The sequence below is a fragment of the Penicillium antarcticum genome (assembly GCF_028974205.1).
Source record: "Penicillium antarcticum strain IBT 31339 chromosome Unknown utg000006l_segment0_segment0, whole genome shotgun sequence".
Taxonomy (NCBI): domain Eukaryota; kingdom Fungi; phylum Ascomycota; class Eurotiomycetes; order Eurotiales; family Aspergillaceae; genus Penicillium; species Penicillium antarcticum.
Window position 1 is genome coordinate 1,268,010 of NW_026695304.1, and position 12,494 is coordinate 1,280,503.

General features: G+C 49.6%; 4 protein-coding genes across 4 annotated transcripts; all 4 read right to left on the reverse strand.

The window, feature by feature from the left end:
• Window positions 1-506: 506 nt before the first annotated feature.
• N7508_006557 (uncharacterized protein) lies at window positions 507-2,215 on the reverse strand (the record flags this gene model as incomplete). Its single annotated transcript, XM_058464623.1, has 4 exons — window positions 507-641; window positions 698-1,457; window positions 1,507-1,730; window positions 1,784-2,215. 4 exons carry the CDS (start codon window positions 2,213-2,215, stop codon window positions 507-509), a joined length of 1,551 nt encoding a protein of 516 aa, XP_058318476.1.
• A 2,952-nt stretch (window positions 2,216-5,167) lies between these two features.
• N7508_006558 (beta-tubulin) lies at window positions 5,168-6,976 on the reverse strand (the record flags this gene model as incomplete). The annotated part of the gene is made up of 8 exons (XM_058464624.1): window positions 5,168-5,201; window positions 5,259-5,953; window positions 6,002-6,457; window positions 6,523-6,577; window positions 6,630-6,671; window positions 6,740-6,765; window positions 6,838-6,861; window positions 6,965-6,976. 8 exons carry the CDS (start codon window positions 6,974-6,976, stop codon window positions 5,168-5,170), a joined length of 1,344 nt encoding a protein of 447 aa, XP_058318477.1.
• Window positions 6,977-7,404: 428 nt separating this feature from the next.
• Window positions 7,405-8,872, reverse strand: N7508_006559 (U2 snRNP complex subunit CUS2; the record flags this gene model as incomplete). Its single annotated transcript, XM_058464625.1, has 6 exons — window positions 7,405-7,581; window positions 7,632-7,787; window positions 7,839-7,935; window positions 7,989-8,410; window positions 8,475-8,588; window positions 8,681-8,872. 6 exons carry the CDS (start codon window positions 8,870-8,872, stop codon window positions 7,405-7,407), a joined length of 1,158 nt encoding a protein of 385 aa, XP_058318478.1.
• A 647-nt stretch (window positions 8,873-9,519) lies between these two features.
• On the reverse strand, window positions 9,520-11,177 carry N7508_006560 (ammonium permease MEP2; the record flags this gene model as incomplete). Its single annotated transcript, XM_058464626.1, has 5 exons — window positions 9,520-9,865; window positions 9,918-10,592; window positions 10,656-10,910; window positions 10,967-11,031; window positions 11,094-11,177. The coding sequence occupies 5 exons, from the start codon at window positions 11,175-11,177 to the stop codon at window positions 9,520-9,522; spliced, it is 1,425 nt and encodes a 474-aa protein (XP_058318479.1).
• Between the last annotated feature and the right edge of the window lie 1,317 nt (window positions 11,178-12,494).

A 12,494-nucleotide genomic window follows, 5' to 3' on the forward strand; every position in this document is an offset into this window, starting at 1 on the left:
CGAAATTGTGCAGCTTTAGGAAGGGATCGGCATCCATAGATAGCTCACAAACAAAGAAATGGAGGATATTTCTTTGATATTTATTACTACAGCTAAATAAAACCTGGTATGAGGACTATTTGGTCAATTTCTAAGTAATGAGCAAAGTCTAAGAGCATAGATCTACACTTGTGAAGCGACCGCGGACCGGGGTCCTCGGATATACGGAGTATGCACCATGCAGATGCCTTTCTCCAAGGCGCAGCTGATCGACCAACCATAATGCAGGTATTGTTGATCAGAAGAACCATTGAGGCACAAGTGCCCAATCATGCAGATGAAATTTTTTATTCGACCATTAACCGAAGCCACACGAATATCGCAAGGTATGAATGTACTTTAACAATTATAGGGCTCTGTGCAGCTTGAATCATTCCACACTCTTTATACTTGCCTCACTATATACTCTTTGACCTAACAGCGGTATATCCAACCCCAGATTTCTCTTCATTATCTCCCACACTCACTTAGCGACCGATATACCGCAGCTCAAATACTCGCAAAGCCGGGAAGGCCAGCATGGTAAAGCCAGCAGCCAACCAAAGACCCAAATCAGCTCCACCAGTGAGCCGCGCAATTGGGCCAGTATAGTATGCTTGGGACTAGAGTCATAGGTTAGCATTGGTAAAGTTTAGCGAGGCGTCGAGATCCAACATACCATGCCAACAATTGCACCAGCCCATCCAACAAAGAAGGAAACACTCGCAGCAAGACCCATAGGCAGTTGAGCGCGAGTGTTCCACGCAGACCAATCATACCCCTTTCGCCGACGGAAAATAGCATCCTCCTGCACAACAATCACAACGTAGATAACAACCCAGTATCCAATGAGGGGCAAGAAAGACTTGAAAACACTGTAAAGAGAGTTACGACCTCCCATAGCACACGCAGCATAGACAATCGTGGCAAGAGTCGTAGAGATAGGTCGCGGGATTCTGCCGAGGAATCCACCGAGCATTTGTAGGTTGATGCCCATGGAGTACGCCCCGGGGGTGTTGTTCGCAACCAAGGCAAGGACGTTGATAGTAGCACAGACTTTGCCAAACCCACCTAGACTGTCGTAGGCTGTCATCAAAAGGCCTCCGGGACCTGTGCCGTATTTGCTGGAGTAATATGTGGAGCTTGCAAGAACTGTGCCTAGTCCTATGCCGACAAGGAGGGTGATAGACATGGCCTGCGCGGCGCCAAGGACGGTCATTAGGAATGTTCGCCAGCGCCTCATCTGGGGTGGGTAGTAGACGTAGTAGTCTGCGGCTAAGGGAGCCCATGCGAGACCGATAGATAGAACTATAGAAAAGAAGGTGATACGCTTGGCGTTGAGCGACTCTGGCGCGGCTGTTTGAATATTGAAGTCGAAGTGAGGTCCTGCTGAGCCCAGAATGACGCAGATTACCATGAGCTGGGGTAGCCAAGCAACTCTTCAGTCTGGTCAGCTGGGTTGGGGCAAATCTGAGATGTTCTTCTTACCGTTCATATATTTGGAAGATGCGCATGCCGAATAATGCCATGGCTAAGCTTGTGCCTGCGACGATAATGATGCCAATTATGACCGATAATTGGCCACCGGAGACCATTGATAGGATCTGGCCACCGACGACACTGTTCACCATGCTGTACCCGACGTTGGTGAAGATGTTGAGGACGCAGCAAACTTTGCTGGGGTAATAGCCCATGAAATAACGGGCGACGATCTGCCAAAGCTATTAGTACTCGATCTTGCACACACTTTGACAGATTCACAAACCAAAGTTCGATTTCCACTCCTAGGACCCCATGTACTCATATAACCAATGATGGAGGCACCGGCTATGCACCCAAAAATGGCACACAAAGCTGCATCTTTGAAACTGAGCCCTAGAACAAGTGTCCCCATAGACCCGACAACAATGTTATTGGTCGCGAGCGTCATGCTAAACCACATGAGCATCATATGCAGCGAAGTCGACGGCGTAACTTCCTCCCGTTCTTCAAGGGGAACGCGCTCAATTCCCCGATTCTCCATGCCCTTTAAACTAGCAAAATACTGCTTGAGCCTTGATCGAGGCGGCTCAATCTCGGGCTTTTCGACAACTGTAGCATCGGAGGAACTGCTGGAGGCGCTTTTATTGAGTTCAAACTGCTCCATACTCTCAACGGACGGGGAGCCATGAGCTTTTTCGACATCTTCGGGCTTCATTCTTGAACGGGGGGATTTGGCGTCAAGACAGGTCGATAATATCCCGTTAATGGAACCTGTGATCCGGATCGAAACAGAGCAAATCGAACTCGCAGAGAACTTGGCGGTATATACTGGATGTCGTAAATCTACAGCTATACAAGATCAGAGAGAAAGGGAAGCTCCGGTGTAGTATGAGGGGGAGGAGAGCTCTGGCATGATAGATATAAGGAAAATGCACCTAAGGCCAGTGCGTCGTCGTCAGGCTGTTGGACCTGACATCACCCTGTCTTGCCAGCCGGGTGTACGACCCCAGGAGACCCGGTAATGGGCATTCCTCAGCAATCAAGGCACCGAACTGCCCATTAACCAATGGGGAGTACAAGAATAACATGAAACACAGAGCTTGATTACTCCCCGGGGATTGTAGATCATGAACTCATCCTCTGGGATCCAACATCATATTAGATTCAAGTCACATCATATCCAATACCCCAGCATATCGGCTCATCAGAGAGCATTGGTGATAATCGTACACGTCCCTGTGATCCGCGCAATACTTCCATATGGAGCAAGTAGCATACTGGAAAGCTCCGAAATGCATCCTGCGGAATGCTGCCCAGGGCGGCTTTCTCACGATCTTATACGATGCTCAGATTTGTAAACCAGGTCTGCGGGGCGAGGGTGATCAGCTAAAGCTCCGCTCTGCTTCCGCGGAAAATGTCCTCTTCTTGTCCTGTGATTGATCCGAAGTCCTATCATCCACTGTCTCTTCTGTGATGATTCGCTCTAGGTGGTGTGAGGGGTCTGAGGGAAGGGGTTCATAAAGAGTAGTCTTTTTATTGGTTTACTAAGCTATTGTGGCTTGGAGAGCTCGGTTGTCATCGGCGTTGACTTACAGCTTTCTTGGTCAAGTCTGGATTTGTACTCTGTTGAGGATTCATTGCTTGAATCTAGAAACCTTGGCCATTCTCGCTATAATCTATGCCTATCACGCCAGTTGTAGATCTCGCACACATGTTACATCCCGAATTATGCTTATGATGTAGCTCCCAGATGAGTTGCAGGCTTCACAGTCAAGCTTTCCCGTTGACCCACAAGCCGGAATCCGTGAAGCCGAGACACTCCTTTATACAAAACGTGCTTATAAAGAAATGCCGACTTTCCCATTGAAAACTTTTCTTGATTGGTAATTTTATTGCCGAGCTTATGACGCGCTCCTCCACATGAGCCCCGTGAGTCTTCGGTTTGGTTCAAATATGCTTATCTCTAGGGTTGGCTCCACATCAAGAAAACACCGGCAGGATGTTGACAACACGAGGGATTTGGTATATCCTATTGAGAGCAGGTTTATGAGTGCTGCCTTGACTATACATTCAAAATCTTCAAAGGCTGTTCAAACTTTGTGATGTATGCTTGGCTGCAATATATGAAGCTCAATAGAGTACAGTGTACTCGGGTTTTTGACATATCAGTATTTTCTTGATACAGAGAAAGATGGCTATCCATGATTTCCGGCTAAGAAATATCAGAATTATGATGCTAGATGATGCTTTTTGGAATACTATTGTGATATTGTTTCTCTTGATTGTCACGTTCATGCAATGGCAAACACTTCCGAGTACTTAAAACATCCTTTCCTGTTATACGTTTCATATGGTTCACACATTCTTTCAAGCACTCAAAGAATCATCCGTGTTGCATCATTAAACTCCATTTTCAAAGGTGCCACCCAAGCTATCAGCCAGGCAGAGTCAGAAGCAGCAGAGGCTCCAGGCAGCCTCCCCTGTTCCCACGGTAGCGACATCTGTGTTAACAAACCCGGCCGAACCCGCCCCCTTCCCAAACCACTCCAGAATGCTCCAACTAGCCTCTGCTCAAGCATGCATTCATAGTAGTCGACCACTACAGTGTGGCCAGTGCAACATTGTAGAGGCATGATAAATGCAATAAATACTTGGAGAAGAAGTGATAGATAAAGCTACGCTACCCTACCGTCGTCTAAGCCAATACTCCTGCTCGCTATACGACATCCATCTCAGCAAGTCATCATCTATAGAATTGATCGTTCCTCGCCGAAGCATTAACCTACAATCATAATTCTGGCTATTCTCTTCCTCACGGCGAAACCCGACAATGAAACACAACCCGATATGCCACACAGGCAGCCAATCTATGATAAAGATCCCCTTCCAGGCAGCCCCTTAAAAAACCAAGCAACAGCTCCTCAAATCATTCAATTCGACCCGAAGTTTATATCATACCTGCTGAAACATGCAACCGGACTCAATCTAATACCAACCCAGAAATATCCAACACCGTTGAAAACCAGCCCCGCCTTCCCGATAAACTTACCATGAACTTCGGGAGATCGCAATGGATAGAGCCGTGACTAGCCTCAACATCGTTCTTGGCTACAGTTGATATACCAGTCTCCCATGCTCACTGCGCGGAATTTGGGGTATGAAATCAACATGCCAGCCCGAGGCCTACCAGAATTCCCTGGGAGTGATAACGAGGGTCAATATCAGAACGAGGAAGACTGAGGCAATTTCTGATAGGGAACAGATGAGAAGATATTGGACCTGGGATCCAGTCATGGCGGAGAAGGAAGACAAGAATGTGCTTGTGCTTCCATGTTCATACCCAGGTGTACTCGTATATTAAGTAGAGACAGGGAAGTATGAACTTAGAATGTAAAACACGACAAACCAAACATAGCGTGATACTACAAGAATAATCAAGCTACAAGAGAAGAAATGGAAAGTCATGTTGTCAATTGCTTTTCCACTATGTGCTATTCTGGAGGGATCGAAGAAAAGACCCAAGCCGAGTAGGAAGATAGACAGAAAAAAAGTAAATTAGGAGCGCTCAAACAAATTGGGTTCGGGGCGCAAGCCCACAAAGCCGGTCCGAATGGTAGTGAATGTAGGCTTGACAAGGGTATTATGAACAAATCTCAGAGAGATTTATTTAGGCCTCATCTTCGATAACGTCCTCGGCAAGGCTAAAGAGAATGTTAGCTGGATATCATCTTGACAGGGGAATGGATGGGTAAGCTTACTACTCCTCCTCGCCCTCGGAGATGGAGGCCTCCTGGTACTGCTGGTACTCGGAGACAAGGTCGTTCATGTTGCTCTCAGCCTCAGTGAACTCCATCTCGTCCATACCCTCACCAGTGTACCAGTGCAAGAAAGCCTTGCGACGGAACATAGCAGCGAACTGGTCACCGATACGCTTGAAGAGCTCCTGGATGGAGGTGGAGTTTCCGACAAAGGTGGAAGACATCTTGAGGCCACGGGGGGGAACGGAGCACAGAGCGGTCTGGACGTTGTTGGGGATCCACTCAACGAAGTAGCTCTGGTTCTTGTTCTGGATGTTGCGCATCTGATCCTCGACCTCCTTCATGGAGACCTTACCGCGGAAGAGAGCGGAGCAGGTGAGGTAACGGCCGTTACGGAAGTCGGAAGCAGCCATCATGTTCTTGGGGTCGAACATCTGCTGGGTCAACTCGGGAACGCTGACCTGGCGGTACTGGTAGCCGCTGCGGCTGGTCAGGGGAGCGAAGCCGACCATGAAGAAGTGCAGACGGGGGAAGGGCACCATGTTGACGGCAAGCTTGCGGAGATCGGAGTTGAGCTGACCGGGGAAACGGAGAGAGGTGGTCACACCGGACATGACGGCGGAGACGAGGTGGTTCAGGTCACCGTACGAGGGCTGGGACAGCTTGAGGGTACGCATGCAGATGTCGTACAGGGCCTAAATTCGTCAGTATTGTGCCATTGCTTGTTTCCACGAGGTGCATACCTCGTTATCGATACAGAAGGTCTCGTCGGAGTGCTCAACGAGCTGGTGGACGGAAAGGGTAGCGTTGTAAGGCTCAACAACGGTGTCGGAAACCTTGGGAGAAGGAACGACGGAGAAGGTGGCCATCATACGGTCGGGGAACTCCTCACGGATCTTGGAGATCAAAAGTGTACCCATACCGGCACCGGTACCACCACCGAGGGAGTGGGTGATCTGGAAACCCTGGAGGCAGTCGCAAGCCTCGGCCTCACGGCGGACGACATCGATGACCTGGTCAACGAGCTCGGCACCCTCAGTGTAGTGACCCTTAGCCCAGTTGTTACCAGCACCGGACTGACCAAAGACGAAGTTGTCGGGGCGGAAGAGCTTGCCGAAAGGACCGGAGCGGACAGCGTCCATGGTACCGGGCTCCAAGTCGACGAGGACGGCACGGGGAACGTACTTGTCACCGTGGGCCTGAGCGGTCAAAACATAACAATCAGATAATGTCGAGATAGCCAATTTCATTGTCCTGTACTCACATGGTTGAAGTAAACGTTCATGCGCTCGAGCTGGAGGTCGGAAGTACCGTTGTACCTAACGAGATATCAGCTGCCCAATCCACCACAACAAATCTCAACGAACTTACTGTCCATCGCCATCGAGACCGTGCTCGCCGGAGATGGTTTGCCTGTAATCCAGTTAGTGAATTATAAACCAATGACGCGAAAAAAAGTTTCGATATCAATGTCCACGTACCAGAAGGCGGCACCAATTTGGTTACCCTGTCCAAGTCGAATTTAGTCCCAATCCCAAAGTAATCCAACAAAGGTATCCATCTTCAATGTCGCACTTACACACTGGCCGGTTTGGAGGTGAACCTATGGAGCATTGGGGGTTAGCAAAAGATCTGTTTAGAACGGGTGGGGGTGGTTCAGGGGAAAGAAAACAAGAAACAAGACGCGTCTCATGGGGACCACATACAATCTCACGCATTTTGAAGGTGATTCAGAAGAAAAATAGGGGGAGTATAGAATCGAGAGGATGGGGAGAAGGAGAAAGAGAGAGGATGGGTTGAGCGGTGTGTGTGGGATCAACAAGTCAACAACTGAATGGGTTCAGGGGGGGTGATGCCTGATTGGGCCTAGTGCCATCACGGGACTTCGGGGGGAGGTGCGAACCACACTTCACTTTTCTTTGGGCGCGTGGAGGACAACAACAACTCTTTCATGTCTACTACGATTTGACCGTGTTCTTTCAATGCTTCATAGCATTTCTTCCTGTATTCGCTATTGTTACATCGGGTATTCGCTTAGAAATTTGCAGACATTCACATCACTCCCCCCCCCTCCACACCGCATTTCACCGCATCGGACCACACCTTCATGGCTCTTACACCTATTTTTTCGCGACTTTGTCATCACTTAGGTGCCCTTACCCTCGAGGAAATCACCGAAGCGGTCAAGACGCTTCTGTTCCTCCGCCTCGGTATCGATTCCCTCGAGGGCATCGCGCTGAGTGCCGGACTTGCGGTATCGCTCCCGAACGTGCTGGACGTAGGCCACGACCTGAACACCGTTAAACTTGCGCTTAGAAAAGGCCTAAATTTTCATCAGTAGCTGTAATGGACCACATAACAGATGTAACCTACCTCGGCAGCGCGACGCGCATCAGCGGGGTCCTTGAAGCGGACAGTGACCACGCCCTCGGGCTCAAGGTCGTAGAGCACGGTGTTGGTAATTTCACCGATCTTCTCGCACTCCTCGCGAATATCTTCCTTGATCTCAAGAATGGCAGCTGGGTCCTCCTGTAACCATGTTAGCGACTAGATCTCGATGACACAAATGGGGTAACCCACGTCCAATTCCTCAAGCGTGAACATGTGCTTCAAAGTTACCATGTGGTCGTACTTCGAGTAAGTGGGACCTTCCTCTTCAGAATCCCAGTTGAGTTTCCTACGCAAAAGAAGTCAGCACATTATCTCTGACTCGCAACACAGAGCACATACTCATTGAGACGCTTAGCGCGCTCGGCAATTTTGCGCTGATCAGTCTTGGAGCGGTGCGACTGCTTCTGCTTCTGATCCTGGTTCGAATCTGCCTCCTCACTCTTCCAAGCGGTATCGGCAGCCTGAACACGCATGGGGCCATTGGGGCCAGTGACACCGAAACGGAAGTCCGTCTCGTCAAGCATCTGAATCGCAATGTCCACCGACTCAGATCGGAAGTACACAATCAAAGCATCACCCTTGAAGTTTCCATTCTCATCCTTGTACATCTTGACCCTGGGCTTTCCGGTGTCGATCTCCTCAGTGATGAGGCCGAATTTCTTGAAAACGCTCACGACCTCGTCCAGGGTCGCGTCGAGAGGGATGGAGGAGACATAAACAGCACAGTTGACACGGGGTTTCTTCTGCTTGGGTTCGGTGGCCTAAAACGAGAAAAAACACTTCGTCAGCGTCAATCTTGAAAAATGCGACAGCTGCAACCCTTACCGCGTCGTTCTCCTGCTTGCGCTTCTTACGATCGCGCGGGTGAGCAGCTTCGGTTTCATCGACTCCCTCAACCTTGTAAGCCTCCTGCTGCTGACGCAAGAGCTCCTCGTCGATCTGAACCGGCATGTCGAATTAGTATCAGCACTTCATGAGCTACCCCAAGCTGGCCAGTGACCGCCCGTGAGCTGGAGAAGGGGTAGACATACCGACTCAACCCAGCGCTTGATGCCAGTGTCCCACACGAACTCACGGTCATCGTCGGTCTCAAGTATGTACTGATTGTCAAGCTTGGAGAAGGAGATGCGCGGGTCCTTATCGAACTCCGAAGGATCGGTGGGAAAGCTAGTCGAAGGCACGGAGCCAGCACGACTGCCAGGTCCAGAAGTCTCCGAGGCCATCTTGATGGCAGGACTCGAACTAAGCGAGATAATTGGGGTAAAACGAATGGGTTTGGATGATTCGCTTCCGCGGAGGGTGGAGAATGATCGCGGAAAGAATTGGCGGGGCGGGATTTCGGAAGCTCTGCGCGGAGCGGCCACATGTGACAGCTCCGGCGGACCCGCTTTTTATTGGACGACTCATCTATCAACTGGCCGGTGCTTAATCGGGAGGGCTCTACCGTAAGTATACTAGTATAGGCACTGGCCAGCTACTGGGTTGACATGCACACAAGGCGAATGGGTGACATACTATGCACCATATATTCTGGGCAGCTCACCCTCTTGAAGCCACAGTCTGGTATATTTCTTGCATTTATGTACTGGTTTACTGGAACAGATTTTAGATAATTGTATTGATATTTGGGTATCAGAGATATGCTAACGAAGTGAAGAACGGGATACTCTTTATCCAGAAGAGCATCCCAAAAGAGACCTGTGATTCTAAAGAAAACACCACACCGAAAAAGAACCTGGTAAAAAGGGAAGAGGGAATGAAAAAAGAAAAGAAAGGCGATCATAAATGATAGGAGGCAAACAGCCCGAATATTAAATATTAAAGGAACGAGCTGACCAAAAAAGACAAAATCAACATCCACGGATATCAATTAAGCCTTAGTGTCAATGGTTGTGTTCTCCCCAGTGGGGGTCATAGTGCGCTTGGAGGCGCTCTCCTCGGCCTCGACACCGTTGACAACGTCACGGCGAATTTCGACGTAGTCGTAGGCGAACTCGCCAATCTCGGCATCGTCGATACCCATGATCTCATCTTCTTCGGGGGCGCGAAGGCTCAGACCGGGGATGAGGTTCATCAGGAAGAGGATGATGCATGTTCCGAAGAAGGAGTAGGCAAAACCGGAGACGGAGTCGGCAAGCTGGTAGCCGAGCTGGACCCAGTTGTGGTTGATCCAGCCACCGTCGATCTCAGTACCGTCAAGAGCGGCTATGTAGTCACTGAGAGGATGTTAATTTATAGTTCGGAATGGATAGGAAAAGTAAAACTTACGCAGCGAAGAGACCGGTAAGGAGATTACCGACGAGACCACCGACGGTATGGACAGCGAAGATATCAAGAGCATCATCAATGCCAATGAGGAACTTGATCTTGGTAGCGTAGTTGCAAGCAATGGCACCAACAACACCGAAGATGAAAGCAGCCCAGGGAGTGACGAATCCGGAGCCGGGGGTAATGGCAACGAGACCAGCAATGACACCAGAGCAGAATCCGACGGTAGACCACTTGCGCTCCAGACGGTAGTCGAGCAGACACCAGGTCACACCTCCGACAGATGCGGCAAGGTTGGTGACAACGGCAGCCATGACAGCGCGGAGGTTAGCCGAGAGAGCAGAGCCGGCGTTGAAACCGAACCATCCAACCCAGAGGAAGACTGTGCCAATAACGACGTGGGTAACGTTGTGAGGGCGGTAGTTGAGCTCGTGGGTTCCGTGGCCGCGACGCTTGCCCAGCATCAGGGAGTAAGCAAGAGCAGCGGATCCGGAGGCAATGTGGACGGGAGTACCACCGGCATAGTCGAGACCTCCGAGCTGGTAGACCCAGCCAGATGAGTTCCATGTCCAGCAGGCAATGGGGTCGTAGATGATGGTGGTCCAGATGAACATGAAGATGATACAGGGGAGCATGCGACCACGCTCGGCGACGGCACCGACTGCGAGAGCAACTCTGATTGCGGATATGTTGTCAGTTCTTTTCTTTGTAATGACTTGATGTTTGTATAGTACTCACGTAATGGCAGCGAACATGCCCTGGAAGATGGCGAACAGAAGGTCGGGAACCTTGCTGCTTCCAACGGATGGAGCAGCCAGGACATTGCGGAAGCCAAAGTTCTCGAGGTCACCGATGTATTTACCAGCTGAGTGGGAGAAGGCCAATGAATAACCCCAGAAAAACCATTGGAATGACACCACTCCGACCGACATTATAGACAGCCATATCAAGGAGAGGGCAGACTTTCGTCGAGCGAGACCAGAGTAGAAGAATCTATGGAAGCAAAGTTAGTATATGATATCATGGAATGGGTGGTCAGTAACTCATACCCAACACCAGGAATCATAAGCAGCACAAGGGCCGAAGAGACGATCACCCAAGCGATATCACCAGCCTACAATACCATTGTTAGCTGACAGCTCCATTGACTGTGTGGTAGACCGAATAATAGCCTACATTATAGAAAATATTCAAATCCTCGGTGAGCGAGTCACCACCTGTGGCAATGGTGCCATTGTACTCAACCGGATAAGCCGACATGACGAAGGCTGTGTATCACAGAAGAGATAAGGGGAACAGATATCAACAGTCCAAAATCTGGAAAGAGGAAGAGTGGGATAAAAATAAGTCCTGTTCAAGCACCTGGCTGATGAAAGGAGAGAAAAGTGATATGTCTAGCCTGCAGGGACAAACGATAATTAAATAACAAACCACAGACCAGAATGCTCCACACAAGGCTACCAGACCATCGATCTTAGTTCCGATAGTGGGAGCTGGTCATTATGATTTATGATATGATTCATCTGATCAGACCGATAGCAGTTGCCAAGACAGCCTAATTCAGCCATGTCCGGGTCTATGACCGGGGGTATGTACTCCATAGACTTGAACCGGGGAATTTCGGGTCCGTTTCATATACAGCTACGGGTATGCTTCTATTCTTTAAGATATGAGTACGGAGTAGTATTCTAGAAACCAGGTCTAGACCTGAACAGTAGAACTGTTTGCACAGGGCCTGCTCACTCTCTGTCGAAGAACTATACCCCTGGAGCATGCATCTCGGAGGACTTGTAAGCATTGGCCGCTGATAAGCAGGGGGAAATAATAAAGTGATCGAGCCAGACTGGGTCATTTCAGTGAATTTGCAGGGCTGACAGAGCTCCACGACTGGCTGTAGATATGACTGAACTGACCAATCAGAGCTGTTTGCTTATCTCGACTTAGGGCTTCCAAGGTTGTTTACTCGTATATCGCTTGGTCCGCCATACAATTCGCCCTTGGTTGTTGTCAAGCCATCAATGCCCCCAGAGTTCGGAGTCCATGTCTTTAGGGTTCATGTCCAACTACTTCACCGTGGCGTGAAACGTGAAGTAGGTCAATGGGACTCTTATCATAGTCATCCCGTCAGCCAATCACCGTGCAATATACGTTATCGGAGCTATAGAACGGGCCATGCGAGGGAGATTATTCTTGTTGTCGAGCTTTCCGCCAGTTCATATTTGTTTCGGAGTGCGCCTAATGCTAATGCCAGAAGCCCGGGCATGAATGTCCGTAGAATAGATTGATTTAATCTCCGTAGTACATGCATACAAGAGTACGAGTACAGAATGCGCTATGTACAGTGCTGTACTTCATACAGTGTACAGGGTTCTAGATTATCTCCGTTCCTGGCATATTCTCAAATAAAACTGTCCCGGTTCCACACGAATTGAACGGAGAACGCATGGGGGCGAAAGGTAAACCCTTCGCCATGCGGGTTGCTAGAGTCAAGATAAGCATGTCGTCTGTCATTGGCGGGGCGTACTTCGGCATCCCGGGTCTTGGCGCCGGGGAAACTCTAGTCAATGCATTGTATGG